The sequence below is a fragment of the Hoplias malabaricus genome, chromosome 8 (genome assembly GCF_029633855.1).
Source record: "Hoplias malabaricus isolate fHopMal1 chromosome 8, fHopMal1.hap1, whole genome shotgun sequence".
Lineage (NCBI taxonomy): Eukaryota > Metazoa > Chordata > Actinopteri > Characiformes > Erythrinidae > Hoplias > Hoplias malabaricus.
In genome coordinates this window covers 18,452,354-18,478,847 of record NC_089807.1, presented here as the reverse complement: position 1 = coordinate 18,478,847, position 26,494 = coordinate 18,452,354, and the positions used below count along the sequence as shown (strand labels likewise).

General features: G+C 40.4%; 1 protein-coding gene across 1 annotated transcript in view; it reads right to left on the bottom strand.

Moving 5' to 3' along the window:
• Positions 1-428: 428 nt before the first annotated feature.
• The window catches only part of gfra4a (GDNF family receptor alpha 4a), a 165,583-nt gene continuing 139,517 nt past the window's right edge, over positions 429-26,494 (bottom strand). The window contains exons 4-8 of the mRNA XM_066679419.1: positions 23,177-23,522; positions 19,256-19,365; positions 14,624-14,758; positions 3,771-3,955; positions 429-2,005 (exon numbers count right to left, since the gene is read on the bottom strand). Coding sequence (XP_066535516.1) covers positions 1,871-2,005; positions 3,771-3,955; positions 14,624-14,758; positions 19,256-19,365; positions 23,177-23,522 — 911 coding nt within the window. The 3' untranslated portion in view covers positions 429-1,870. The remainder of the gene's footprint in view (positions 2,006-3,770; positions 3,956-14,623; positions 14,759-19,255; positions 19,366-23,176; positions 23,523-26,494) is intronic.

Below are 26,494 nucleotides of genomic sequence, written 5' to 3'. Positions count from 1 at the left end.
TATTTGTTCCAAACATGGCCCACCTTTGGACTTGAATGACAGCGTTGACTCAAGGTGAGTCTGGCTATCCAGGTGTCAGGTGTTTGTGGACCAAACCTGGGCCAAAAGTGCCATTTGACACATATCTCAACGACACAAAATTTGTCAACATCATAACTGAGAGGTAAGTGCCCATGAGGCTCATATTAGGCCTAAATAAGAATGTGTTTATGTGTTTTCTTGTGGCTGAGCAGAGCTGAAGGGCAGCATGACTGTTTACTGACCCACAGCCTGCAGACAAGTGGCAAATAAAAGGTTAGACAGAATAAAAAGTGGGTGAAGTTTCATCGTTGTCCTCTTGTTATTCTCTCCTTTGAGGCTGAAGTACAATAACCCACTCTGTGAATACACTCAACACATCCTCATATGGCAGCTTTATTTTTCAGGAAATTACATGTATTAAACCCACAAACTCCACGTTTGCCAGCGCCCGGTCCTTTTATATGTGCCACGATAAGCTGATCGGTCAAGAGTCTTTGGGAGCAGGGTTAAATAAGATCATTGAGTCCAGACAGGCTAGCAGTACTGGATGCTTGTACGAGAAGTAGTCCTCAGATCCTGTGGGTGGGACAAAAGTTTTGTGCTCTTTTCTGATTGGCTAAGATATAGCAGTGTTATGATAAGCAGTGAATGAGAAAAAATATTATGGCTTCTTGATATCAAACACACAGGAGGTTTCACTTCAGTTGTGCTTCAGTTTCCGCTGAAAAGGCCACTGCTGCCGTTTATATTTCCACATCCACAGGGACTCAGACAAGTCTGTGCAGTCAGTGAAAGTATTAGATGCTGAACTTTTCCGTGTTAGGCTAATGTGGCTAACAGTTTTACAAGTTGTAAATTTTATTCAGAATTTGTCAGCCTTGTGAGGATATTTGCAACATATTGCAGCCACAATTCTGCCTCCACTTTTTATATATATATAAGTGGATTATATATATATATATATTTTTTTTTCCCTCAGCATGTTTGGCTTACATAACATTTTATTAAAAACAAACTAAAAAATCCACTTATATTCTACTTGAAAGAGTTTAAACTCCACAAACACATGGTGATGCAGTGTGTCTGAGGTTAAAGGAAAGGGATCGAATACGTGCAGACTTCACTGCAGAGGAAAAGGACTGCACTAATGATATATGAACAGTTCATCCACATTACAAAAATAAAGAAAATCATCTCATTTAAACATCTCTGTGAACCTGTCAGTATTGAAGTGCCTTCTCATGAAGAGTCCTCGTCACAACAGTAAGACACTCTTAGCTGTGCTTTGCCCCATACGCACATGCTACAGAAACCAACCCCTTCAGTCAATGCACATATACCAAAATCATTTTATGAGCTCATGACTTTTGAATAATTTGGCATTGAAATAAAGATGATTTTAAAAAAGAGGGATTACATGAGAAGTTCAAGTGCAGTAATTTCAGTTTCTTTTTTGCACTTAAAACTTGGGTTTGTTATACAGAAAGTTCTTTTTACACATGGACACACACACATACACACTCTTTTTAGTCCAGTTTGGTCTCAAGCAAATTGGTCCACTGTGTCATAAAACTGTGTGCTCATAAAATAAATCACTATTACACATTGAGGGCTGGAAACTGTAGGGCTGAAGTTTTTTTTTTTTTTGTTATCATTTTGGGGAAAAAAATAATCTGTCAGTCACTCTTGTGCTCTCAAATCCATTCTTTCATCTTCTCTCCAAGGAGGATTTTATTTATTTATTTATTTTTGATGATGAAATCCATAAATGGTTAAGATTTATAAACATCCACACACACAAGTTGTCCCGACTCCATGTTGCTGAGCTGTGATTGGCTTGGATTTGATTCTAGAAATGAAGGGCCAGCAGCAGAAGGGGGAGGAGCCAGACGGATGCTGTTAGGTAAGGACGTCCAGGGCTGTTGTCATAGAGATCAGGTGAAGGGAGGGTGGAGTCACTCCACAGTCTGTCTCTGTCATTCATCTAGGAGAGGAAAGAAAAGAGAGAGTTTAGTTATATGATGTTTCAGGGTTTGAAAGTCTGCACATTTCATTTTTGTTCGCTCTGACGGTCTGTCTGTTCTTTGCCTTGTCTTTACTCTTTTTTCCCCATTTCTTTTTCCTGCTTCCTTTCATTCATCATCTCACCCCCTCTTTCTCCCTCTGTTCTCATGTCTTGCGTCAGACTAACATGCGTACCAGGAATCCACACACACACACACACACACACACACAGACTTACAGATAAACCTAGGGCTGGATGCTGTAAAAATACAATAAATCTGAAGGTGGAGATTCAGCTAGAGAAGGCATCTAGTATCAGCTGAATTTATATCAGGCCTGTGGTGTTTAATAATCTGTTGTTGTTTCTAAACAAATATGTTATAATGCCTTTGCGCTCTAAATGTTTGGACAAGCTCAAGACAATGGAGATTTTAAATTAAATAACCTTCATAAATGTTGTTGCACTGTTCTTATTGATTGTGTTTTGCTAATTTTGTCATTTTTCAATCAAGTACAATTGTGCATTCAATGTATTAGGGGTACAAATACATTTTAAAATGGTTGTATTTATTTATTTATTTGGTAACGTAAAATTGTAAATAAATATTCAAACGTTCTCCCACTCTTTTATCATTTTATGGTAACTGCTGCATACTATTTAAAAATGTCTGAAACCCCTTATCCAATTCTGGGTTTCAGTGGGTCTGGAGCCTACCCGGAGTCATTGGATGCAAGGCAGGAACACACCCTGGAGGGAGCATCAGTCTCTTTCAAGGTGACACACACTCACATATTCACTCGCTCACACCTATGGACACGTTTGAGCAGTCAATCCACCTACTGTCGTGTGTTTTTGGACCATGGGAGGAAACCGGAGCACATGGAGGAAACCCACGCGGACGCAGGGAAAATATAGTAAACTCCTCACCCGGAGCAGGACTCAAACCCACAACCTCAGGTTCCTGGAGCTGTGAGAAAGCCACACTACCTGCTGCACCACCGTGCCGCCCTGTCATTTTATTTAAATTAATAAATAAATAAAAATGAACCATTAACAGTCTACATTCACGAGTGCTAGCATCAAATCACCATTTCTAAATCAGCTAAACTAAAACTCACAGGCAGTTATGGGCACAGTGTTATCCTCAAGATTAAAACAACTTGACGAATGTGCTTTTGAACACTTTTTCCTTGATAAAACTAAGTGAATGCTGTGAGGACTGAATTTTTCTCCCTTGGCATATTACATTTTTTGTTTATTTTTTGTTGAAAAAATTTAAAGCATAATTTTTAATACTATGCAACAGTTGATAAAACAAGGGAGAATGTTTACATTTTTAATAAAAATTTATATATATATATAAAACATGCCTGTACATCTAATATGCCATACATTTACACCAGAAAAAAATTGCTGTGAGTGTTAGAGTGCATTCTGTCGTGTTGCACATTCCCTGAGGGGAGTTTCAATAATGATGCTTGATTAATATTTCTGGACGACAAACATCACTCTTTCATTCTCTCTCTGCAGCCCAATATCTTGTGAATTTATAAAAGTCTCACCAAAGCATTGGGACCTCAAGCACATATGCAGCTACTGCAAGGCATTCCATTTCCTTTCACACTTTTCTATTGCGGTTATACAAGCTGGACTTCGGAATATGGAAACTTAAGCTTTCAGGATACTGTGAATCACTTTCTATGGAACCGTAATGTAATTAAATCATGTTGTGTCTAGTTTTTACCTGTGTGGGAATCTGAGGATGGAGGATGTTCCGCTGGGTCTCCACACCCATGCCTGTGGTGGTGGTGGTTATGGTGCTGGCTACTAGGCGTTGGTTTGGAGTGATGGTATTGGGGCTGGCTGCTCCTGGCTGGTTAGCCGCTGATCTGGGGTCTGTGTCGTTGCCAAAGGCGAGGATGGCGTTCTCTGTTTAGAACAACATGAGGGGAAATACTGTCACTACCTTAGATCCTTCATAGATGAATGCACCCACATGGCATGCTTCACTTAGCTTTCTCTTTGAGCTACACATCTTTGTGATGTCTCTCTGAGCGTCAGACTCGGGAGGCAGCCAAGACGTGGAATTCGGAGAAGTTGTTCAGCGGAATAATCGGTAGAAATACATTTGACAGTAATAGTGGTGTCGCTTGTACAGGAATGTGATGTTTGTGCATACACATGGTACTCAGGTGGCTCTATCTTTAATGGCTCTCTCACTATGTTCCACGTAAGAGGTGTGTGCTGTTGTTGGTGTGCTCTTGGGATTTCAACTATCTGGAATTTTAGCCCAGTTTTTTTCTTCATATGAAGACAAAGTTGCATAAGCAGCCTATTATAAATTTACCCAGTGTGTGATATTAAAAAAAAATAATATCTCTTAATATCAAACTGTTCAACCTTCAGTTTAGCACCACCAAAACACACTGAAGTTTCAAGGAGTGGTTAATTGCTGACTTTTTAGTGTTTGTTTTTAAAGGGCATGACACAGGGTAACCAAAAAGATCAGAGACAATTTACATGCATCAGTCTTAAAGGCCCAGTAACATAAACAGCCTGTTTAATTCTAAGCAATTGAAAGAGGACAAAAAATGGTAATTTAATTATAGATAACAACATAAACAGGTACATACACTGGCCAGAGCTGCACTACCATCATATCTACAATCTGCAGTCCATACTACCCTTAAAATGTTTGGCATGAGCCTAAGTCTCAGGCCTAGGGCCCCTGAATCATTCATGTCTGTCCTTTAATTACAGTGTCCTTTGTTGTTTATAATGACCAGTGACGCAAAGTAAACATGTTCTTTGAAGGAGCATTTTACCCAAATTCCAGAATTCCAGAATATGTTTACAGTCATATACAAATATCAAAAGGAAACCCAAAACATGTATCTCCAGTTTTGATCTCCAATAACCAAATCTCCAGAGAAGATATGTACAAACGTAAAAAGATCAACCAAACATTTAATTGAACAGGTGCACTCAAACCCATATGGATGCAAATATTTGGACATTGTGGAAGAATGCAGTTTATATGCTTCAAGTACTCTGTAGTTCATTCATTCATTCATTCATTATCTGTAAGCGCTTATCCAGTTCAGGGTCGCAGTGGGTCCAGAGCCCAACTGGAATCATTGGGCGCAAGGCAGGAATACACCCTGGAGGGGGTGCCAGTCCTTCACAGGGCTACACACACAAATTCACACATTCACTCACACACTCACACCATCGCCAATGCATCTACCAACGTGTGTTTTGGACTGTGGGAGGAAACCGGAGCACGCAAACACAGGGAGAACACACCACACTCCTCACAGACAGTCACCCGGAGGAAACCCACGCGGACACAGAGAGAACACACCACACTCCTCACAGACAGTCACCCGGAGGAAACCCACGCAGACACAGGGAGAACACACCACACTCCTCACAGACAGTCACCTGGAGGAAACCCACGCAGACACAGAGAGAACACACCACACTCCTCACAGACAGTCACGCGGAGAACACACCACACTCCTCACAGACAGTCACCTGGAGGAAACCCACGCAGACACAGGGTGAACACACCACACTTACGCAGACATAGGGACACAGACAGTCACCCAGAACGGGAATCGAACCCACAATCTCCAGGTCCCTGGAGCTGTGTGACTGCGACACTACCTGCTGCGCCATCGTGCTGTGCCTACTCTGTAGTTAATTAAGATAATTAGAAATTGAAAGAAGCTAGTTTCTGTAATTAATCTTACTGGAATATTTGTAGACTATTTGCTCATTTTGTCCTGGCAGAGACTGTGAGGGGAGAGTGAGTAAACGGTGCCATACCGATTGCATCAAATAAGGAATGAGCTAATGGATTTTTAGAGGAATTTTCCAGTTAACGCTGGCGCAGCAGAGTAGCAGCAGCACAGTGAGGTAAGCTACTCACCAAGGGAAGATTTCCTCTACTAATAGATGGCCCCTTTCCCATGCGTTCTGTGACAGCTTGCCAAGTCCGCCTCCTCCAGCACTAGCAAAGGCGAAAAGTTCTATCACAATCCTAGCCCCCTGACAGCCCACTGCTAAAGCTGCTCTACCTTCACACTGTTAGTATAATATGTATCAAAGGGGACTCCATCTATCCAGAAAAAGGTGTTGGCAGGTATTTACTCCAACTTTGAACAACACAAGCAGATTTCACTAATGAGCTTAACTCTGCAACAAAGAACGGAGGCTGATCAGTAGAACAAGGTACGGACATATACAAATACGCTGTTTTCAGCTTTACAAGTGGCCTGGTAATGATTGCTGTTACAGCCTTTTGACACACATATGTGCATGTGCATGGCCTCAAACACATTTACACTTATCTAAGACCTGATGCTTCATTATTTCTGGTCCGTCTTTCTGGTAAAGCAAATGAAATGGTTAGATATTCAGGCAAGGCAACAGGGGAATGTTACATATACAGCAGAGTGCTGAGACGCTGGTCATGAAGTCCAGGGGGTGCTGGAATTACCTATTAATGAAGGAAAAAATAATCCATTACAGGATTCTCATTCCAGTGTATTTTCATGTAGTTCACTTTTCTTGATAAATAGGAATCTCCTAAAGTCTCCTACTGCTCAAATGAATAATGTATGCTCATTTAAAATACACATTTGTGCTTTTGTAAATACAAAGCTAAGAAGACCTCTTGATTTGTGTATACACCATCTCAAATATTCACCACTGGTTTAATTTGGCTCAAATAAGGAAATATTACACTTTAAAATATTTAAAGCACACGCAGTTTTAATCAGTGAGATACACCATGTGGAAAGAAGTAATCTAATGGTAATAAAAAATAAATAAATGGGGATATAAATAATGAACTAAGACAATAATATGAGCAGACAGAGCCTAATGAAAAGAACACCACAATAAGACATGTTGGGTAATGTTGCCTTACTGGACGTTACCTGTTAAAATGTCAATTATCTGCTGGGGCATTAAGAGCACGTCCCTGGGGATATTAGCCCAAATCAATTTATTCACCAGGCACTTTACAAACACCGCTGTCTCATTTTAATGAAGCTCCTGGTTGTTTAGGCTAAACACAACAGTGCAAACATTGAAATACAATGCAGTGAGGGCTCTATTTGAATATCAGCATTGGAGTACTGTATCTGTTTGTTAATGCAGAAGGGACAAGGCTAGACCATGTGTCACGGGCAGGTATGCTGTGAAGTATTCGAACAGACAGCTTAGTCCTGGAGATACAGACTCCTGCAGAGTCTATGCTGGGTCCCACTCTACTCTGAAGTTGGACATTTCTAAATCTGTACTCCTGACATCCAATCTAAGTGTGTTCCAGTGCTTCTACTCAGAAAAATGTCTACAGAAATCTGATATGTGTCTGACAAATCAAAGAAGTTGACCAGCTTCATAAGAGCATCATCATGAACTGCTAATAGAAAGAATATATTATCTAAATTAAAAAGTGATGTAATGGCAATGTGCTGACAGTCGCACATTTGTTCTGACTGTAATGTGAGGGGTGTTTATGTCAGTGAACTCAGGTAAAGGGGATCTTGTTAGTTTTCTGTGTGTGTGTGACTGTTCCACTGCACAACTTCATGTTGGACGTAATATTTTATAACGTTTTTCAATGGTTCCAAATATAATTTGCCACACCTTCTTGAGTTAATTTAAAATTTTCAGACCTCTTTGATTGGTTGGATTAGGAGCAGTACTATTAGGTGAAGTGGGGAAAGCTGGTTAGAATTGGACTGGAATTGTCCAAGATGTTATTCACGTGTTATATTTACATGTGAATTACAGCTGAAGCCATACATAGCATTACTGGATGTTTCATCCACTTTTGAACATTGTACTGAAAGTTTTACAAGATCCTGCATTGGACTGATGCTCCATGTCCAGGGTGTGGTCCTGCCTTGCCTGATGACTCCAGGTAGGCTCCAGACCCATCACAATGCAGAATAACCTGGTTATTGATGACCAAATTCATTCATTCATTCATTCATTATCTGTAACCGCTTATCCAATTCAGGGTTGCGGTGGGTCCAGAGCCTACCTGGAATCATTGGGTGCAAGGTGGGAATACACCCTGGAGGGGGCGCCAGTCCTTCACAGGGCAACACAGACACACACACACATTCACTCACACACTCACACCTACGGACACTTTTGAGTCACCAATCCACCTACCAACGTGTGTTTTTGGACTGTGGGAGGAAACCGGAGCACCCGGAGGAAACCCACACAGACACGGGGAGAACCCACCAACTCCTCACAGAATGATCAAATATGAACTTAGCCTTGCTGACTAATCTGAAGTTTTATATTGTAATAATTATGTTTTCTGATACTGTTACTTTGCTTTTGACCTATTTTTTGGCTGGCCCAGGATTTTATGAATTGAATATGAATGTTAGTTTGAGGTCTTCCGATCATGGAGTCTGTATCTGAGGGAAGACCATATGAATAATGACTATGCTTATACATTAATTCTAATTTGTCCTAATGGCCTATTCAGTTTGCATGAAAGTCACTTCAATTAAAACATGGTCATGCAAATATTTCAATAAGAGAAACTTCATTAATAACAGCTGAGCTCCATTTAATTGATCTTGCTTGAGATCCAGAACTAGAGAACCCAGGTTTTTAAGTGGAATCAAAGTTGACATTATGGGGTTTTTCTTGTCAGCCGTGCCTGATGTTTGTGAAAAAAATATGTGCCTTTAATTGGCAGTGTGAAGTTATAATTATTGAATGCTATAAATCACTGTGCTGCTTGCAGGAAGCATGAAGTGGTAAGTGATGAGAGAGAGAGAGAGGAGTGTGAATCAATGCTGACAGAGTGAATTCCTCCCCAGATATTTCCCACTGCTCCGAGCTGATGCTAATTGAAGTTGCTCACTCATAGCAACGCTTCATTATTATGAGGACACAAATCAATATGGACACACGCTGCTACGCCTAAACAGAGGAGCACATTCAGTCTCGTCCATGGCTGGGGGGTGTGGAAGTTAGAGGACGGTGTGAGAGAGAGATAGGAAGAAAAACGATACAGATAATGATTGTGTAAATGCGTCATTAGCAAAGCAGAACACATGACCACTCTTTCTTCTCTGTTTCTGTCCTCTATATCGCTTTTGCTTTCTTTCTCTCTCTCTCTCTCTCTCTCTCTCTCTCTCTCTCTCTCTCTCTTGATCAAAGAGCAGAAATGGGATGAGCGTATATGTGTGTAATGCTGGACCACAGCAGAGATCACTGGTGACAGTCTGGTAGTTAAAGTTTTAGATGTGCTGATTTAGACAGCCAGCATTTTCTACATTCCTCCCTAGCTGCCCGAGGCAGTCCAACACACACACACATACACATACACACACACAGTACCACCAGATAGCATTAGAGACTGTTAACACAAGCAAATACTCAGCACTAAAATAAATAAGCTTCAAACATTGAATTTTACAGTGATATTCTGACACATTTAGGTGACAGCGATGATTGAGCAACTCACAGATTTTTTCCTTTATTCTAAACTTCAGCCAGAAGAGTCATGGTTCACTTCTGGACTTCTTCGATTTACTCTGGAGTGTTATGGCTAATGTAACTATTGGATAACAGAAGCTTATATCAAGAAAGTTCTAGCGAAGAGAATATTCATAAAGTAATTTCTTCAGACACTAGTGGATATTCACAAGAGAGTCTGAAAGGAATGGATCCCTTTTCTGAAAAACAAAAAAAAAATTCATTCACTCATCTTCTATAACTGCTTTGTCCTGATCATGGTCACAGTGGGGCTGGAGCCTTCCCAGAATCAATGGGTACAAAAAAGAAAGGGCACCAGTCCATCACAGGGCATCACATACTCATCCAGCACACTCATCACACACTCACACTTGTGGGCAATTTCACACAGCTAGTCCACCTACCAACATGTGCTTTGGGATTGTGGTTAGAAACCAGAGCACGTGGAGGGAAAGCACCAATAAACACACCAAGCATTTTTATAATATACGATATATTTCAAGAAAATTGGTGAGCCAATAATACATCAATAGTACTTCCTTTTTAAATCTACAGCAAAGAATAATTTGTGCTCAATTTTTAATCAAACATTCACAACGGCTGTGTCTCTGAAAAACCCAATTCCTTTGAAAAGCAAGATTTTGACTTTGTTAACATATCTGTGTTGTGTAGTTTATACGCTAGGTGTTGCATCATTGCTGAGCATGTCTGCTTCAAAACTGCAGCCCTGGTTTCAGAAGTCAAAAACCCAAAGAACAATCCTGTCAACCTTAGAGGTGAGGCTTGTCATATGCTCTCAAACTGTGGGTGAGTGGAAAAATAGTTGCATATTCATAAATCTGCAAAGCCAAGCCACTTATAAGTCATTTCGGTGAGTTATGATGTGCAAACTATTACACTATTCATTCATTCATTCATTCATTCATTCATTATCTGTAACCCTTATCCAGTTCAGGGTCGCGGTGTGGGTCCAGAGCCTACGTGGAATCATTGGTTGCAAGGCACACCTACGGACACTTTTGAGTCGTCAATCCACCTACCAACGTGTATTTTTGGACCGTGGGAGAAAACCGGAGCACCCGGAGGAAACCCACGCGGACAGAGGGAGAACACACACTAATCAGCTCCAATACTATTCTATTTCACTGTCATTGTTGTTTTGGCATAAAGGGAGGAATGGAAACCTCCTTTTGGCTAATAATTGCCCACTAATATTAGCATCGTGCAAACTCCTTGCCTGAAACATCACTCTTTTGCCTGAAACCATGCTGAGTCATTAGATAATCTCAGATAGCCCTGCTTTTGTAGTGTGCAATACTGTATTAAATATGTTCTTTATAAAAATAGAAAAGAGTCTATTTGAGCCCTCAAGTATTAGATGATTTACCTGTATGCTTTGCAGTTTTAAACCCTGGCTCTTGTATTGTTACATTACCCCAGTAGTTTCATTACAGAAACTAAATGAAGCCCATTTCATGTATTCATTTTGGGTGGTCATCTATATTCAAAATATTTTATAATTGTGATTTTTCCACTGAGCTGTTTTTTCTCTTTCTGTCAGTGTCTCGTTGTTGGTCCTGAGATAGTCCTGAGATAGTCCAGATTATTAAAGGAACATCAAGTAAGGTCGAGTATTATTGCTGCTGGGCTCCCCCTACAGCTGCAGAGTGTAATTTATTTTTACATCACTGTCTTGAAATTGGCGGCACGGTGACGCAGCAGGTATTGTGATAGTCACACAGCTCCTGGAGGTTGTGGGTTCAAGTCCTGCTCCAGGTAACTGTCTGTGAGGAGTTTGGTGTGTACTCCCTGTGTCTGCGTGGGTTTCAAAAGTGTCCGTAGGTGTGAGTGTGTGAGTGAATGTGTGAGTGTGTGTTGCCCTGTGAACACTGGTGCCCCCTCCATGTTGTATTCCCGCCTTGCCCCCAATGATTCCAGGTAGGCTGTGAACCCACTGCGACCCTGAACTGGATAAACGCTTACAGATAACGATAATGTCTTGAAATTAAAAGGGGGTTAGTTTCCTACTCTCCTCCAAAATTTACATAGTGCAGTTTCTTGAGTTTGGAGCCTGGAGTAGCAATGACAGAGATACTATTCTCTCTAATACAGGTCTTTGAAGAATCATAATGATTTTGAAGCTGTATTCTTAAGGTAACTGTGCCCCTGAAATTAACAAAGCAGAAAAGATGAAGATGATGATGATGATTTTTAAGGTAAAAATAATACCAAGTGAAGGGGGAATAGCTAAAATATACAGAGAAATATATGGTCTGAATATGAGGAAGAAAAAGAGGAAAAGAATTCTGCAAATATATAATGTCTTTTTGCTGCTGTGAGCCACCCTGTAATGACTGAAGTAGTCATTCAGTGAGAGTTGTTGATTTGTAATTCAACAGTCACAGAGATACGTTGTTGAGGTGAGGCACATGGTGCTGACCTGTAAAGCACTGAAAGTTAATTTGGTGTTGGTTCTTTAAGTTTGAGAGTCTGACACAGCTGGACATTTGCTCTTTCAACATTTCTTCCAAAATCAGGGGGACTTCAGTACAAAATATGACACAAGTCTGCAAAGCTATACAGTTTCTCAATAGTTTTGATAGACAGAGTGACCCTCTGTACTGAACGCTCCGTCACAGGGCACAAAGCTCGATTGTGAGGCTTGGAGTTGGCTGCAGAGCAAGGGGCTCAGGTGTGGGCTTGGTTCTGGGGCACAGAGTGATCAAGTAAGTTGTTCACATGTTTGGAAAATAAGTCCCAAGTTAAGCTTTTCAGTTTCAGATATTTAAAAAATGCCTTCAATAATTTTCAATAAGTCCATAACATTGAAGACATTTCCATCAATGAGTTCTGATGGAGTTCTTCTTGAATACCCCTTTAATATGAACACTCTTACAGTCATCAAATAAATCTGCTCTGTGAAATAGAATACAGCATAGCCCATGCTACAAAATGTTCTTTCATGCATATTTTTTTCTGTAACTGATAAATGTAGTTCTGCTTGATAATCAGGTCTTGCACAGCTGTTAGGAGTTCCATTATCTTTACTTTTTCCATTCTGTGTACTCCATCGTGTCATTAACCCATGTGTCCTGAATGTGAATCTGAACTTGTGTTTAAAGGTTGTTTGGTATGGACATTAACCAGATAAATGTTGGTGTCTGACTTTGGCACACTATGTATGGTATATGGTAAGAGACATGCAAGATGTATTTAAAAGTGGCCAGTGAGTGTATGTGCAGTAGTCTGAAAAGCTAGGAGTCAAGTTACATATGCACCTGTGAGTAACACCACTCCAGGGGAACTGAGCTGAGCTGAGTTCAGCTTCAGTGACCTCCCTCTCCAAAAATGAAAAAAAAAAAAAAAGCAGCGCTGCTTCCTGCGCTGATCTTTGATTTTTTTCTCTTAGCTGCTCTCTGACTCTCTCCACTCCATTAGTTTTACTGCAGGGAGCCAAATTACGCTCAATTACTAAGACACCAGAGTCAGCTCTTAGACCCAAACCAATACACCAGCACACTCCTACAATGAGAGTTGAGAGTGAGAGAGAGAGAGAGAGAGAGAGAGAGAGACAGAGAGAGAGAGAGAGAGAGAGAGAAGAAATTAAAGAAAGCTGAGAGAGACAGAAGGACAGAGAGATTAAGACAGATAGAGAAAGAATGAGATAGAATGAAGCTGAAAAACAAACCAGAGTTAGAGGGAGATTCCAAGAGACTAAGCGAGCAAGAGGGAAGGAACAATTAAAATAGAATAGCAGAGAAGCAATGGCAGAAGTGCTGCTGTGCTGAAGGGAAGAAGCTCTCTGGGCCCTCATCATACTGTATCTCCAGACCAGCTTTCCCAAGAGAATCAACTCTGAGCTCACACTACCGCTAGCAGCCAAGCATCCGAGCTCGACAGGAGTGTTTCATGCTGCTGAGCTGTTAGCAGAAGCTTCCCTTTGACAGATGCTCTCTCACTGATCCCTATTACTGCCTTGTTACTGACATTGCTTCTGTGTGCGTCTCCACACACAGAGAGAGAGAAAATAGAGAGACAGGTTTAACCCCAAAGCTAGTTTGCTTGTATGTGCTAATTATCAAGTTTGGGGATTGCTTCCAGATAACATTGTAGTTCAAAGATGAAGGCAGCATGGTGAGTTTCAATTCCCAGAACAGTTCTTAAGAACCTTGTTCTGGTTCTGGGTAAAAGTGCTAAGAGTGGCCAGTTTCAACAGAACTAAACCAGTAATATGTTATTTCACACTATTTAGATTCTTGCTAGAGTTTTCCCAGTGAAACCTTTTTTTTTGCCCCTATCCCCATCAGAGTCATTAAATATGAAATAGTACCGGCTGGGTACTGATGCAATAATCTTATTTCTGTTGACAGCACACCTGCAAAGTGTATATTCCAAGTACAATAAAGCCAGTAAAACCAGTCCAATTTAGGAATGATAGACTATGATTGATTAAAATGGAACAGTAAAAACATGCATCTAATGTCTGCAATGATAGTTACTCTTACAAGCTCCTGCTCATTCATATTTCATCTTGATTTAACAAAAGGCTTAAAGACTTCCATTGCAAATGTTGGTTACTTTAGGTGCATGTTCATGTTCACTTCAAACTACAAACATTTGAGTCATTTGTACACCTACATCTACAGGGCTGGATTTATCAGATATACTGTTCTAAGCGTATTATGAACATCACCACAACATATGGGGGACAAGTCCATTTAGGAACTCTCTCAAAGCAGTTTAATTCCATAACTCTTGTGAAAGAGGGAATAATCATAGTTTTCCACTTTATAGTGCTAAAATGTCTGTTAATATGTACTTTTAAAAATTACGGAACCAAGGTCATATTTGTCCTTTTCTGTCCAGGAGAAACTGTTAGCAGATGTGAAGTCAGCTGCTTGGAAAAAGAAATGTGACGTTACCAGAGTTGACAATGTAGTAATACTGTTCCTGTACTGATGTTTTATATTTAAGTCTCTCTCTCTCTCTCTCTCTCTCTCTCTCTCTCTCTCTCGTTACAGTGAGTGAGTAATGATATATTTAGTCCATTATGGTCATGGAGGGGTGACTCACTTAGGCAGCTGTTGTCATGGAAATGGTCAAGGAAGAGACTGCACTGCTCTCTGTGATTTCCACTGGCTGCACATGAGCACCATGGCCCAACATTAGAAGTGGAGTTATCCAAGTAGTTTGGAGTGATCGTGCTCCCTAGAGAGAGAAAGATAGGGAGAGAGAGAGAGAGAGAGAGAGAGAGAGAGAGAGAGAGAGAGAGAGAGAGATGTTATTATGTTTATTTAACCAGCTACAAGGCAGATATTTGCTTGGGTGTGATTCTCATTGAGTGAATACAGAATATTTTTCTTTATTTCTTTATTCATTTTTCTAAATTTGTGCTTACAGAATTTACTCCACACTTTCACAACTACTGATGTGAGGCTGGACAAGCTTCACAGACCACCGCAAATATTGTGTTCAACCAGAAAATTAATTTTCCCATTTTTACACACATTTTTTCCCCATTTTTAACTACAATGTTCATCTTAAAAATGACGTAATTAACAATCCTTGAAAGATTATATTTCTTTCTAAGAGATTCTTTAAATGTAACAAGGCAATTTAGGTTAGATTCAAAAGGACTACTTTTAAATTTATCTTCTGGGGTCAATGGGCATTTTCTTGATTGTTGCATATCAACATATTTTTCATATCAAAATGTTTGGACTAATCTCAACGCTGTCTGTAATGAGGACCCATTTGAAACAGAGCACCTGAAATGGCCCTAAAGCTTAAAAGCTGAAATCTGATTTAAAAAGTCTTCAGATATTTTGTGGAAACTTATGTTTATATTTTTATGGCCAGTTTCACACGACTAATCCGACAAATCCAACAATTATACACAGTTAAAAGAAAATTTTCAAAATAAAATTGTTGTCAGTTTGGCTTCTGCAGATGATGTATCATTGTCCCGAAGTGCAATGGTATGTCACATTCAACCAATGTCATTGCCCCTGATGACTCCAATCCATGCCACTCTCATAAATATGAGAAGTATATAAGCATAGAGGGAGGCAGTATTACAGTGCCTTTTGAACATTTTTCAAAATTGAACTAACTGGAACTAGCAAGGTTTCATTAATCTTTAAAATGTAGACTGGTATAAAACAAGAAACATTAACCATCATAGCTCAGTTACATGTATGGTGTTTGGTGGACAGATTTATCCAGAGCAGCTTACATTTTGTGATTACGCTGTGATTAACTTGATTAAGGATCATGCCCAGGAACTCTTTTTGGTATAAAGTTATATGAGTGTATAATATGATATGATTACCCAAGCAGGGAACTGAACCCTAGTCTTCTATGTAGAAGGCAGTTGGGTTACCCTTGGTGCTATGCCAACACTACACAACCAAACAAACTCCTCCATGCATCATGACCATTCACGCACACTTACAAAATGAAAGTGTAAGTAGCAAGTCCTGCACTACAGTGAGACTGAATGGGATTTTTGCATTCCACATTCAAAGTTGTATCATCCAAAGTTTGCTAGAAAAGTGTGCCCTTGTAGGCATGAAACTGTAATGAAGAGGTGAATGAGTGAATGGTGTAGTGTAGTGGGTTATATTGTCCAATACCATTATTGATTTTAATGTGATAGACCAGACCTGCCCACATTACATCACACCACATTACACCATTAGCGTCCTAGGGCAAGACTCCTAACACAAATGCCCACCTCTGAAACGTAATTAGAACTGTGCACTCTGGATAAAAACATCAACAAAATACTGTAAAATGAGTAATTTGCAGCTCCTCTTAAATTTCAAAATCTGTTAAGTTTCAAAATCTGTTTGAACACCTGCTCCTCAGGAGACTCTATTAAAGTGGTTTTACACAGATGTCAGATGTGTACTGAATCAATATGGCAGTATCATCTCAGCTCTGCAGCTGATAAAGGCTCTAAATACCTTTACTTTCACACATTCATGTATTGTATGTGTGAAAAAGGGAAAGAGACTCTGAGAGGGACAGAGATACAAGAAAATTTGAGTACACTGGCCCCTTTTGATCAATGCTGTTCTGAAATAAGTGCAAATGTGGCTGCTTTGTCTGATTTAGGAAACCAATCATCATCCGTGCTTAAAAACAAGCCTTTATACATTAGTTCCTTATATAAATAAAACACATACTAGTTTGTCCTCATATAATAATTGGTTACATGGACCTCATCCTAATTTATGCAGCTGTACTGAGATTGAGCCAAGGAGAGAGGATCTCTCAGCAGTTCATGAGTCAGTGGTTGTCCTCATTGCTGAGTCTTGGGTTCAAACAGTGAGTGCCTTTCTCCCTCAGCTGGTCAGAGTATAAACAACATTGTAGTGTTTAAATTATAAGAACTGAAAAAATAGTGACAGGGATTGATTGTATTCATGAAACACTTGCTGCATATTTTTTGAGTCAGTAAAAAGAAACTCGCAGCCTTTACCAGGGCTTTCTATGACCAGATTTGACCATACAAAGAATAAGAACTTTAATGAATACAGGCCATTGTGTTTTGTGCATATGCATGTTTAGTAAAGATTGTAGGTTTTTTTTCTTTTTGCAGACAGTTCCAGCTGTCGGATTTGTGTGTGCTTGTGTTTGTGTGTGTGTGTGTGTTCTATGGGGAGAGAAAGTGACTGTGTCATCCTCATTGTTTGGAGAAAGGCTGTGCTGAAAGGAGGGAAAGTGGAAGTGCTGCTCTCTGGAGCTCTTGTGGCCTGAGATGGGCTCGTTTAAAGACATCAATTTCTTTTGTCCCAGAACACAAAAGTGCAACATCTCCACAGTGCACCCCGCAAAATACTGCTGTAATGACAGAGAACTAGGCCACAGTGCTTCCCTCTGTCTATATCTCTTTCTCTGCCCTCCACCCCCTCTCTTGCTACTCTTTATGTACTGAATTTGCATAACAAATACTCCAATCCTCAAAAGGAGAAGCCCTCTTGAGGTAGTCAGTTCTCTTTATTTGAATCGATTGACAGGCTTTGAAGTCTGAACGTCACTAAATTGAATTGACCTATCTGTGCTCCGCCCCCCAAAAATGTGTTCTTTTGTAGACATTGTTGCTGTCGTCTGCTGCCGTGTGTATTGTAGCAATGACAAATTTTTCAAAACAGTGGTAAAAACCCAATGAGCAAATGTACTGCACAAATCAAAATAGGGATCTTTAGAGTACATGAATTTCAAATTAATGCTGGGATCAGGCTACACCAATTTAGCCGGATTTTGACATGATTTTTTCAGCATCTGTCGGCCCAGAATATCAGCATCAGGAACGAGGGATGGGCTGTGTAGTTTAACATAATCAAGAGTCAGCAACATCTGGGACACCCAATGACAATCACTCTTTAATGTACATATCATCACCTTCCAAAGAAAAACCTGGTATCTCCAAAATAGTAATTTTATAGAAGAATTAAAAAAATATTCTTAACTTTTAATGGAAGTCAGTTTTGGAGCATTTCTATTGGTCCATTCATCATGATATTTTCACACAATGTGAAGGACAACTTTGTCAAAATGATGCAGTAAATAAAACCTCCACAAAATTGGAGACACACATTTTTCATTGGACAGCCATGACTTGGAAACTAACGAACAGAAAGAGGGATGCTGCTGCTGCAGCTGTGAGGTCCTTGACGTTGGCACTTTTCACTGCAATGGTACCTACTTGGCTTGACTTGGCTTTCTTGCTTTTCCACTAGGCAAATCTGGTACCTGGTCCAGATGTTTTTAGTTCCTGCTCAAGCCTTGTTCTTAGCAAGCCGAGTAGGGACTAAACGTGACGTATAAACATCACAGAGCGCTGATTGGCCAGAGAGAATTTTTGAAAAGCTAGCCACTTGTTAAATCTCCAAAATCCAGAAGCAGTCACACTTTTCACAAAGGCAGCTCATAAAAGTGCAATGTGGTATTTTGAGGCAGACGGAGCAACAAGGAACTGAAATCTCCAATGATCTTCCAGAACTGGGGCGCGGAGCTGTATTCAGTCCCAAACAACATCCGCAACACACAAATACACAATGAGTAAAAAACACTTAACTTTACTACTGCCGCTGTTGTAGTTTCCAAAGCCCACAGTTCCCTTTAGAGACAATGTTTTGCAACATCACTGGTTATATTTCGGGGCTGGGGGTGCTTTATAGTAGAAAACCGACCAGGGTCCAGTGAGTACAGCAGTGGAAAAGTGCCATTTTTAATGCCCAGGAACATTTCCACCGTTTACAGTCCACAGTGTTTTTTTTTTCTTATTATTTTCTGAGAACAAAAATGCCATTTAATTGCCATTAAAAATGTTGCCAGTCCTGACCAAAATGGCACAAATTTATGACACTAATATTGCCTAATCTGACATATTGTGTGCATGGCTGGTTTAAGTTAGACAGACATATGTGAAATTAAGTGGGTCAACTCTGGAGCAGCTGCACATGAGCTTAGTCATGCCCAATTCAAGTGTCGGTTAGATGCATATAAATACATTTGTATTGGGCTGTGGAGTATATTTTATGGAGAAATATTTTATAAAAAAAACAGTTGCTATGAAAAGAGAACCACATTAGAGGGTGAAACATGGATAAATCAGTTGAATCGAGGTCTGTATTCTGTCTTTGGTAATGAGCCCGTGTAATGAGACAGGTTGAACTACTTTCCCAGACTCCTCACCTATCAGGCCAGTGTATGCGATGAGGCAGGCTCCGTAGTTTTCTTGCTGGCAGCCGCTGGCAGTGAACTGTGAGGGCTGGCAATCGTGCTGGAACTGGGCCCAGCGAGACCTGAGGGAAACACAACAACACATCTATCATCCAACAAGCTGCCACACACCTCCAACACACACCTGTACTTGCACACCCCCCATTGCCCCACTTTTGCAGTGCAGTTCAGCATAGTTAGGGTTACGTCGGGCTCAATTTCCCAGCAACAATATCGCCTGGAAAAAGCAGAGCTATGACAGGGTAAACAAATGTCCCAGATGTAGAAGGAGAATGTGTATCAAATTCCACACAGTCGTGCTGTTCTACAAAATTAATTAACCACACAGATGTGCTTGAGATAGGATTTGATGCCTTCATCCTTTGTATATATATGATGCACAAAACAAATGAGTGAAACTGTCCTTGAATCAAACATGTCTGCAGAACTAAAGGAGGCTGGGACAATCAGAGCCTGATCCACTCTGTTCTGTTTCATCCAGATATTTAAGCTCCTCTTACACATTCACTCACTCACTCTCTCGCAAATACACACATATGTTTTTATACCTTGTCAGGATGTGGATGCTTACATACCCCCTACTGGTCACATTGAGGTATAACCTAAACCTAAAGGTGCACTTTGTAGCTGTACAGTTACAGAATTTGATTTCATCAACAGCACACCAACTCATCAACATCTGCTGAGTGATGTCTCGATTCCCGACAATAATATGGACACATCATCTTTGAATGATAATAGAAAAAAAGGCAACACAGAGGCTTCTGCGTATCCTTCTACTAGGAGAAGACAACTCAACAATATGGATCTGAAAGAATGTGGAGCTGTAAAGAAGCCATCACTGAGAAAAGAAGAAAAAGTGCAAATCTATCACTGGTCCTTCTCATATTCATAGAAGAATGAACCGGCCACGTCAGAGTCCAGACGCCAACATCACTAAATGTGCTTGGGCTTTGGCTGAAAATGAAATACATGCGGGATGGTCTCTACATTTTACAGAACACAGTGTACAGTAAGTGGACTTGATCAAATCGACAGTGAGTGTAGATATAAGGTGGGAGTGCATAGTAATGTGACCAGAATGTATATGTTCTCTGTGCATACACACAAGTGTAATAATAATCATTCATTCATTATCTGTAATCGCTTATCCAAGTCAGGGTCGCGGTGGGTCCAGAGCCTACCTGGAATCACTGGGCACAAGGCGGGAATACACCCTGGAGGGGGCGCCAGTCCTTCACAGGGCAACACAGACTGACACACACACATTCACGGACACTTTGGAGTCGCCAATCCACCTACCAACGTGTGTTTTTGGACTGTGGGAGGAAACCGGAGCACCCGGAGGAAACCCACGCGGACACAGGGAGAACACACCAACTCCTCACAGTCACCCAGAGCGGGAATCAAACCCACAACCTCCAGGTTCCCGGAGCTGTGTGACTGCGACACTACCTGCTGCGCCACCGTGCCGCTGTAATAATAATAAAAAATAATAATAATAATAATAATAAAAAAATAAAAGACATTAGGTTAAGGCTAAGCCTTAGCTTAGCTTAACCCAGTGGTTCCCAACCTTTTCCTGCTGTGCCCCCCATGCACATGTACAAATCTTTTGCTTCCAGATGCCACTGGATTTTATTCTAAACATTGTAATTCACATAAAATTGCAACTTTTTCCTGGAACAAATTTAAATAAATTGACACAGCATTTTTACAATGGAAATATTACAAGTCACATGCATTATGTATCTCATTAATTTATCCCCCACCCCCACCCCTCTTGGTTCATAGTTCCATGCCTGAACCAGGTGAACCACATACATTATGTCAACAAAAATAATTGAGAATGAATTGAAGGGTGTGACAATTTAGATTATTTTTAATGTTTTTTTCTTGTTTTTCTAAAAGTTAGAAGATATTTGTCCTGCAAATATATGCACACACTTTGATTCAGTGGTATCTGGACTTGGTCGTATGCAGCACGGCCTACTTTAGAAACTGCTGGAGCAGCATTGTGTGGAGACACTCAGCAACTGGATGCAGCTGAGCAGCTGAGATCAGCCAGTGGATTTTCACATGGATAAGTGCATACACACACACACACACACACACACTGTACTGACAATCTCCTGAGTGTTGAGAGCAAATCAAGTATCCAATCAGATGCACCTCAGAGAAGTTGCCCACAGGCCCTGCAGATAGTGTATGCTAATGAGACTGCTGTAGAATTAAGTGAGCGCTACCTGTGCAAAGCCTGATTGGCCGCCAGCCTGAGTGTAAGGAATGTGATGGCAGATCAATGCAGGAGACAGATGAAAGCCTTTGTGTTTGTGACAGAGAGAGAGAGAGAGAGAGAGAGAGAGGGAGGGAACAGAACAGAACTCAAGTCATCCTTAGGCCCGTTGAGAGCCTTGGGGAGAGAATACAGGCTTCTCTTTCTTGAGGGCACAGAGGGGCCACTAAGCCTAAGCACCCCATATACTTCAACAGCCCTTACCATATGCAGCCATCAGCTGCCGGTTAAGTGATAAGTAGAAGGATGTGTACTGAGTTCACGTCCCCATTTCCCTCAGCAGAGCAACGTCGAATAAAGCAGCTCCTCACAGCATCATAACATTTAACAGGCCGTGTAAATCAGCCGTCACAGTTATGACAAATGAACACCTGCGTCATCCCAGAGGCCTTCTCTTGTTGAGCACTAGGTTTCCGTCACATTACAGGTGACAAATTACAAGTGGCAGCAATCCAATGTTCAAAATGGGACACTGAAATTTTTTTTTAGGGCTGCACTCACACACAAAAGATACTAATCTGTCATTTTTGTACCTTAAGTAAGACAATATAACTGTACTATATTTCCCCTGGAAGGTGTACGTCATGTTATTATTTAAGATGGAAAACTGAATGTTAAGGCCATTTGATATTTACTCTGTTTGTGACTTTGTTGTGTGTGAATACAAATATCTGATCTTGTCAACTCCATTTTGAGGTGGTTTATAGCTTGCATTTGAATGGCCTAGACTATGTTTTGCTAGATTTCTAAAACACATTTGTTTTCTGATTTACTCCTGGTAACCTACTGTTAGCATGGCTTCTTAGCATCTCAGCATCTACTACCAGTGCATGATACAGTGCCAAATGTCAGAAGAAACAAGTCTTGTACTGCAAGCTGCTGTGATTCCTGCAGCTGCCTGCGTCAGTACTGTCTTGAACTGAGGATCCCAAATACCGGACTGTGGAGTGTTTTAATAAATCTATATTTTCTCAGGTGCACTTAGCACCTTAATTACCTTATTTTATCTTTAACCTCATATTGGGATTTTGACATAACTCCTGCTTGTACGTCTATTGGGGGTATTTTGTGATATGCTACTTTTAGCCTATCAAAATATCCATACTGTTTTACTTATGCAGCTGTACTTATAATAAGTACAATGTTGTGGCACATTTCAACAAGGTACAACAACTCCACAGTGCACTGGTACCAAGCCGGGGTCAGCTAGGGCTTAGGGATGTAACCAGCAAAAATACACTTCGTCAAAAATGTTTTCATTAACATAATATTTTTTACCTAATTATATATTTTTCAAAGTTGAATCAGACTGGAGATGTGTGTATGTTCACTGGGCTCTTTTCACCCAATGAAAATGAAGAGAGACAGTAACAACTCTCATTGGTCAAAATCTATAACCGTTTCTGATTGGCAACGACAACCTCCACGCCTTAGAGTCCTAATTAGGGTTGGAAGCCCCTGGTCTACAGGACAGATGGGACACCAGAGAGAAGTCGTGTGTAATCACGTGACTGCATGCGGAAGTAGCATACAGTCCGCATTACGCTGTGTTGTATGTGGTCAGTGGCTGTACTCACTTGCACACGTAGTCGGCCTCGCACACGCGCAGCTGCGTCAGACAGTTGGGTTTCTCGCGCTCCTCGTAGGAGCAGGAAGGGACGATGGTCTGGCGGCGGCGCTCTGCGCACGCGGTGTCCGAGCAGGGGCAGAACAGCAGCTCGTGCGTGAAGTCCGGCGGCACGCGGTCGAAGAACTTACGCAGGGCCTTGCTGCAGCGCGCGCGGTTACAGGGTCCGGCGCGCGCGGACGGAGCGATGCACGCAGACACGTACTCGGTGCGTAGCTTCTGACACGTGTCGTCCACGTTACACGCCTTAGCCGCGTCCAGACAGCGGTTCACTGCAGACATCCCCGCCTCAGACTCTGGAGAGAGAGAGAGAGAGAAGGAAGAGAAATGCAGAGGAGAGTGGTGGGAAGTAAACGAGTTGAAAAGAATTGGAGAAGGGAAAAGGAGAGGAAGAGAGGAGTAGAGGAATGAAAACAACGGAGGATGTAAGAAAAGATTTGTGAGATGAAAGGAAATGGTAGAGGAACAGAGAGAAAGATAAAGGAGAGTTTAGAGTATTTAGTTTGTTGTTTTCTGTGTGTATCCTGCAGATTGTATATTTCCACAAATAAAAATTAGTTATAAAAACTCAAAGGGCTTTGATGGCACTCAAGTTCCTGATTAAACTTTAAAGGGAAGGTAGCAGTCAGTCATTTTCCAGCTCCGCAGGAGGACACTCCCAGGTGTTTTCTTGGTTTCTGTTAATTAGCTTTTATTTCCTCACCTTCTGTTCATTCCACATTAGTCTTTTTTTTTGTTTGATTATAACACATGATTCTCACCTGCACTTCTTAAGATCTGTGTTGTTAAATCAGCCTTAATGTTTTAGCAAACCATTATGTGTTGTAATACAGCAGGCATTTGTTTGCAGCCAACTCTGTGGTTTTAATACGAACGATATCTTATTAATGGCACACACACACGTTCATTCATGCACACACAATCACTCCTAACTTCCCTTACAACAATTTTTCATTTTAAAAAGGGAGTATGCATAACAGTATTAAAGAATGAAAACTGATGTAGTTAAAACAACATACAACATTTTCCCCCTGTGCAGCCCTAGCAGTTTCTACTCATCTGGAGCTTTCCACTAAGGGCTTTTCACTAAATCAAAATACATTGCTGTGAGGATTTGGTTGCAGTCAGTAATCGATGATAAGTAGTTCATTTCAGGGGACTGATGTTGGAGGGTGAGTTCTGGATTATAAAAAGCCACACACAGGGAACACATTTCTACTGCTCAAAACCTTTACACCACACTAGACTATACCAGGCATTGAGCATATTAACCTTAGGCTCATATGCATTATTAAAGCTGAGTGTGTGAAATGAATTCCACCAGGATTATTTCCCCCCGTGTCCTGCATAACCCAGTGTTCAAAATGTAAATAATTCCTTCAGAGTTTTCTTTTTATAAAGAGTGTATGTTACCAAATGATTCCGACGTCTTTACAGTGGTGTTGACAGTGTCTACAATGCAAATTTGGCCATTTTATTGGCACTTCAAACCCCACGTCTTAAATTATTATATGATGTTATTATATGATGTAGTAAACTAAATCTTGTAAATAAGCAGCAATTATTGATTATAATATTCATTGTAAACATTAAATAATTAGATTTCAGAGTAACACAATGTGTGTAGACCTCTTCCTTAAAATTTCATGCCAATTTCAAACATGTCTCTGGCACCTGGTGGTGTATTTCTGACCATTTCATGTGAGAACTTGAAGAGTCTTCAATGGCATTAAGAAGTCTGGCCCCTGTCACCCACCACTGTGATACTGACAGTTCTCCAGAATCAAGCTTTTCACATTAAAGCACTAGGTATGACTTCCTTTAGATTTACTTTTTAATAATTTGCTTTCACAGACATTTATAAAATATTTTTGGAATTCCTCTTTCACTAGTCCTGCAAATATTTGAGAGGTTTCTTTGTGTAATACACAGCAGCAGAGTGAAGGAAAACAGCAGTAGCCATGTAAAACTGTAACACTGTGATAATAAGATAATAGTGGTGATAATAAGAAAAGTAGCATTCTGGCCAAAGAAATAGCAAGGCACCTAATGCTGCTGGGCACAGACATTTAAAACAGTAACTATTTACACATCAACCAATTATTAAAGCACTGGCAGTTCTATAAGCTTTCTTTTACTCTTTGAAGAAAGGTGGTTTCTGGTGGTGACCGATGTAGTGGTATTCCATATTAATGCACTACATAAGAGCTACATCAGCCTTTCAGCCTCCAATGAAAATCTAAAGAAGCCAAATGTGGAAACCATATGCGCTGTGGCTGGCTGGTGTGTTTTTGATAAAGAAAAATGATGTGCCTTTGAATTTTTGTCTAATAGTCCATTTTAATAGCCTCCAATGGGCTGTGGGAGGTTTTCTGGTTGTGGATATGTGTCAACAATAAAGGACTGTTTAGTGGCCCAGGTTTGTATTGCAAGTTGCTGCTGTGTCTGCTCTTTTAGTTGCATGTTTACAGTTTGTGTTAGTGTTACGTGTGGACAGTGTACACAGCTGGCCATTTAAGACAGTCTCCATACAGCTTGCTGTCATTTTGTCACGATTATGTTTACACCTGGTTTTTAAACACATCATCAGGAAGATTTGTCCTGGTTCCCGCTGACCTCAGCCTGGGCAATAACAAGCTGCTGGAAAACTGCTGTGCTTGATTGTGACTGAATGTCAAGTGAGGAAAACCATGCTTGTCCTAATACATGTATCGTAGAAGAAGCATAAAAAATACATAATAAATATCACAGTATTACTGATGAGAAATTTTTGTGGTCATTTAAAGGCAGGGTTCTAATTAAAGTTCTTTTCTCTCACTGATTTACTATATTAATTTCTGTACTTTTATTGCATCCCACAACAACACTGTGGCAAATCTGGCAGGAAATTAAACATATTATGTTCATAGAACATAAAATTTTTATGATATTTGGACAATGCTTACAGCAGGTTTTCCGCAAGGGGCCACTTAATTTACAAATGGGGTCATGGGGGAAGCCCACAATATGTTCTGTTTGTTGTATTACTTTATTTTGCAGATATTACACTGCTAAATCACTGTAAAAGTCTCTCTTGTTAGATGGCTCTTAAACAGCCAACTAATAATAAATTAATCATATGTTAAAATAGTGTGCAATTGTGGTCACAAGCATAAAATGAACACATTTTTTTAAGTTTAATGCTTATGAGAGAAATTAAAAAAAAATAAATCTGTCAAAAAACTAATTTACAGTGGATGTGTTTCCAATTGGGACTCAAATATTTTCT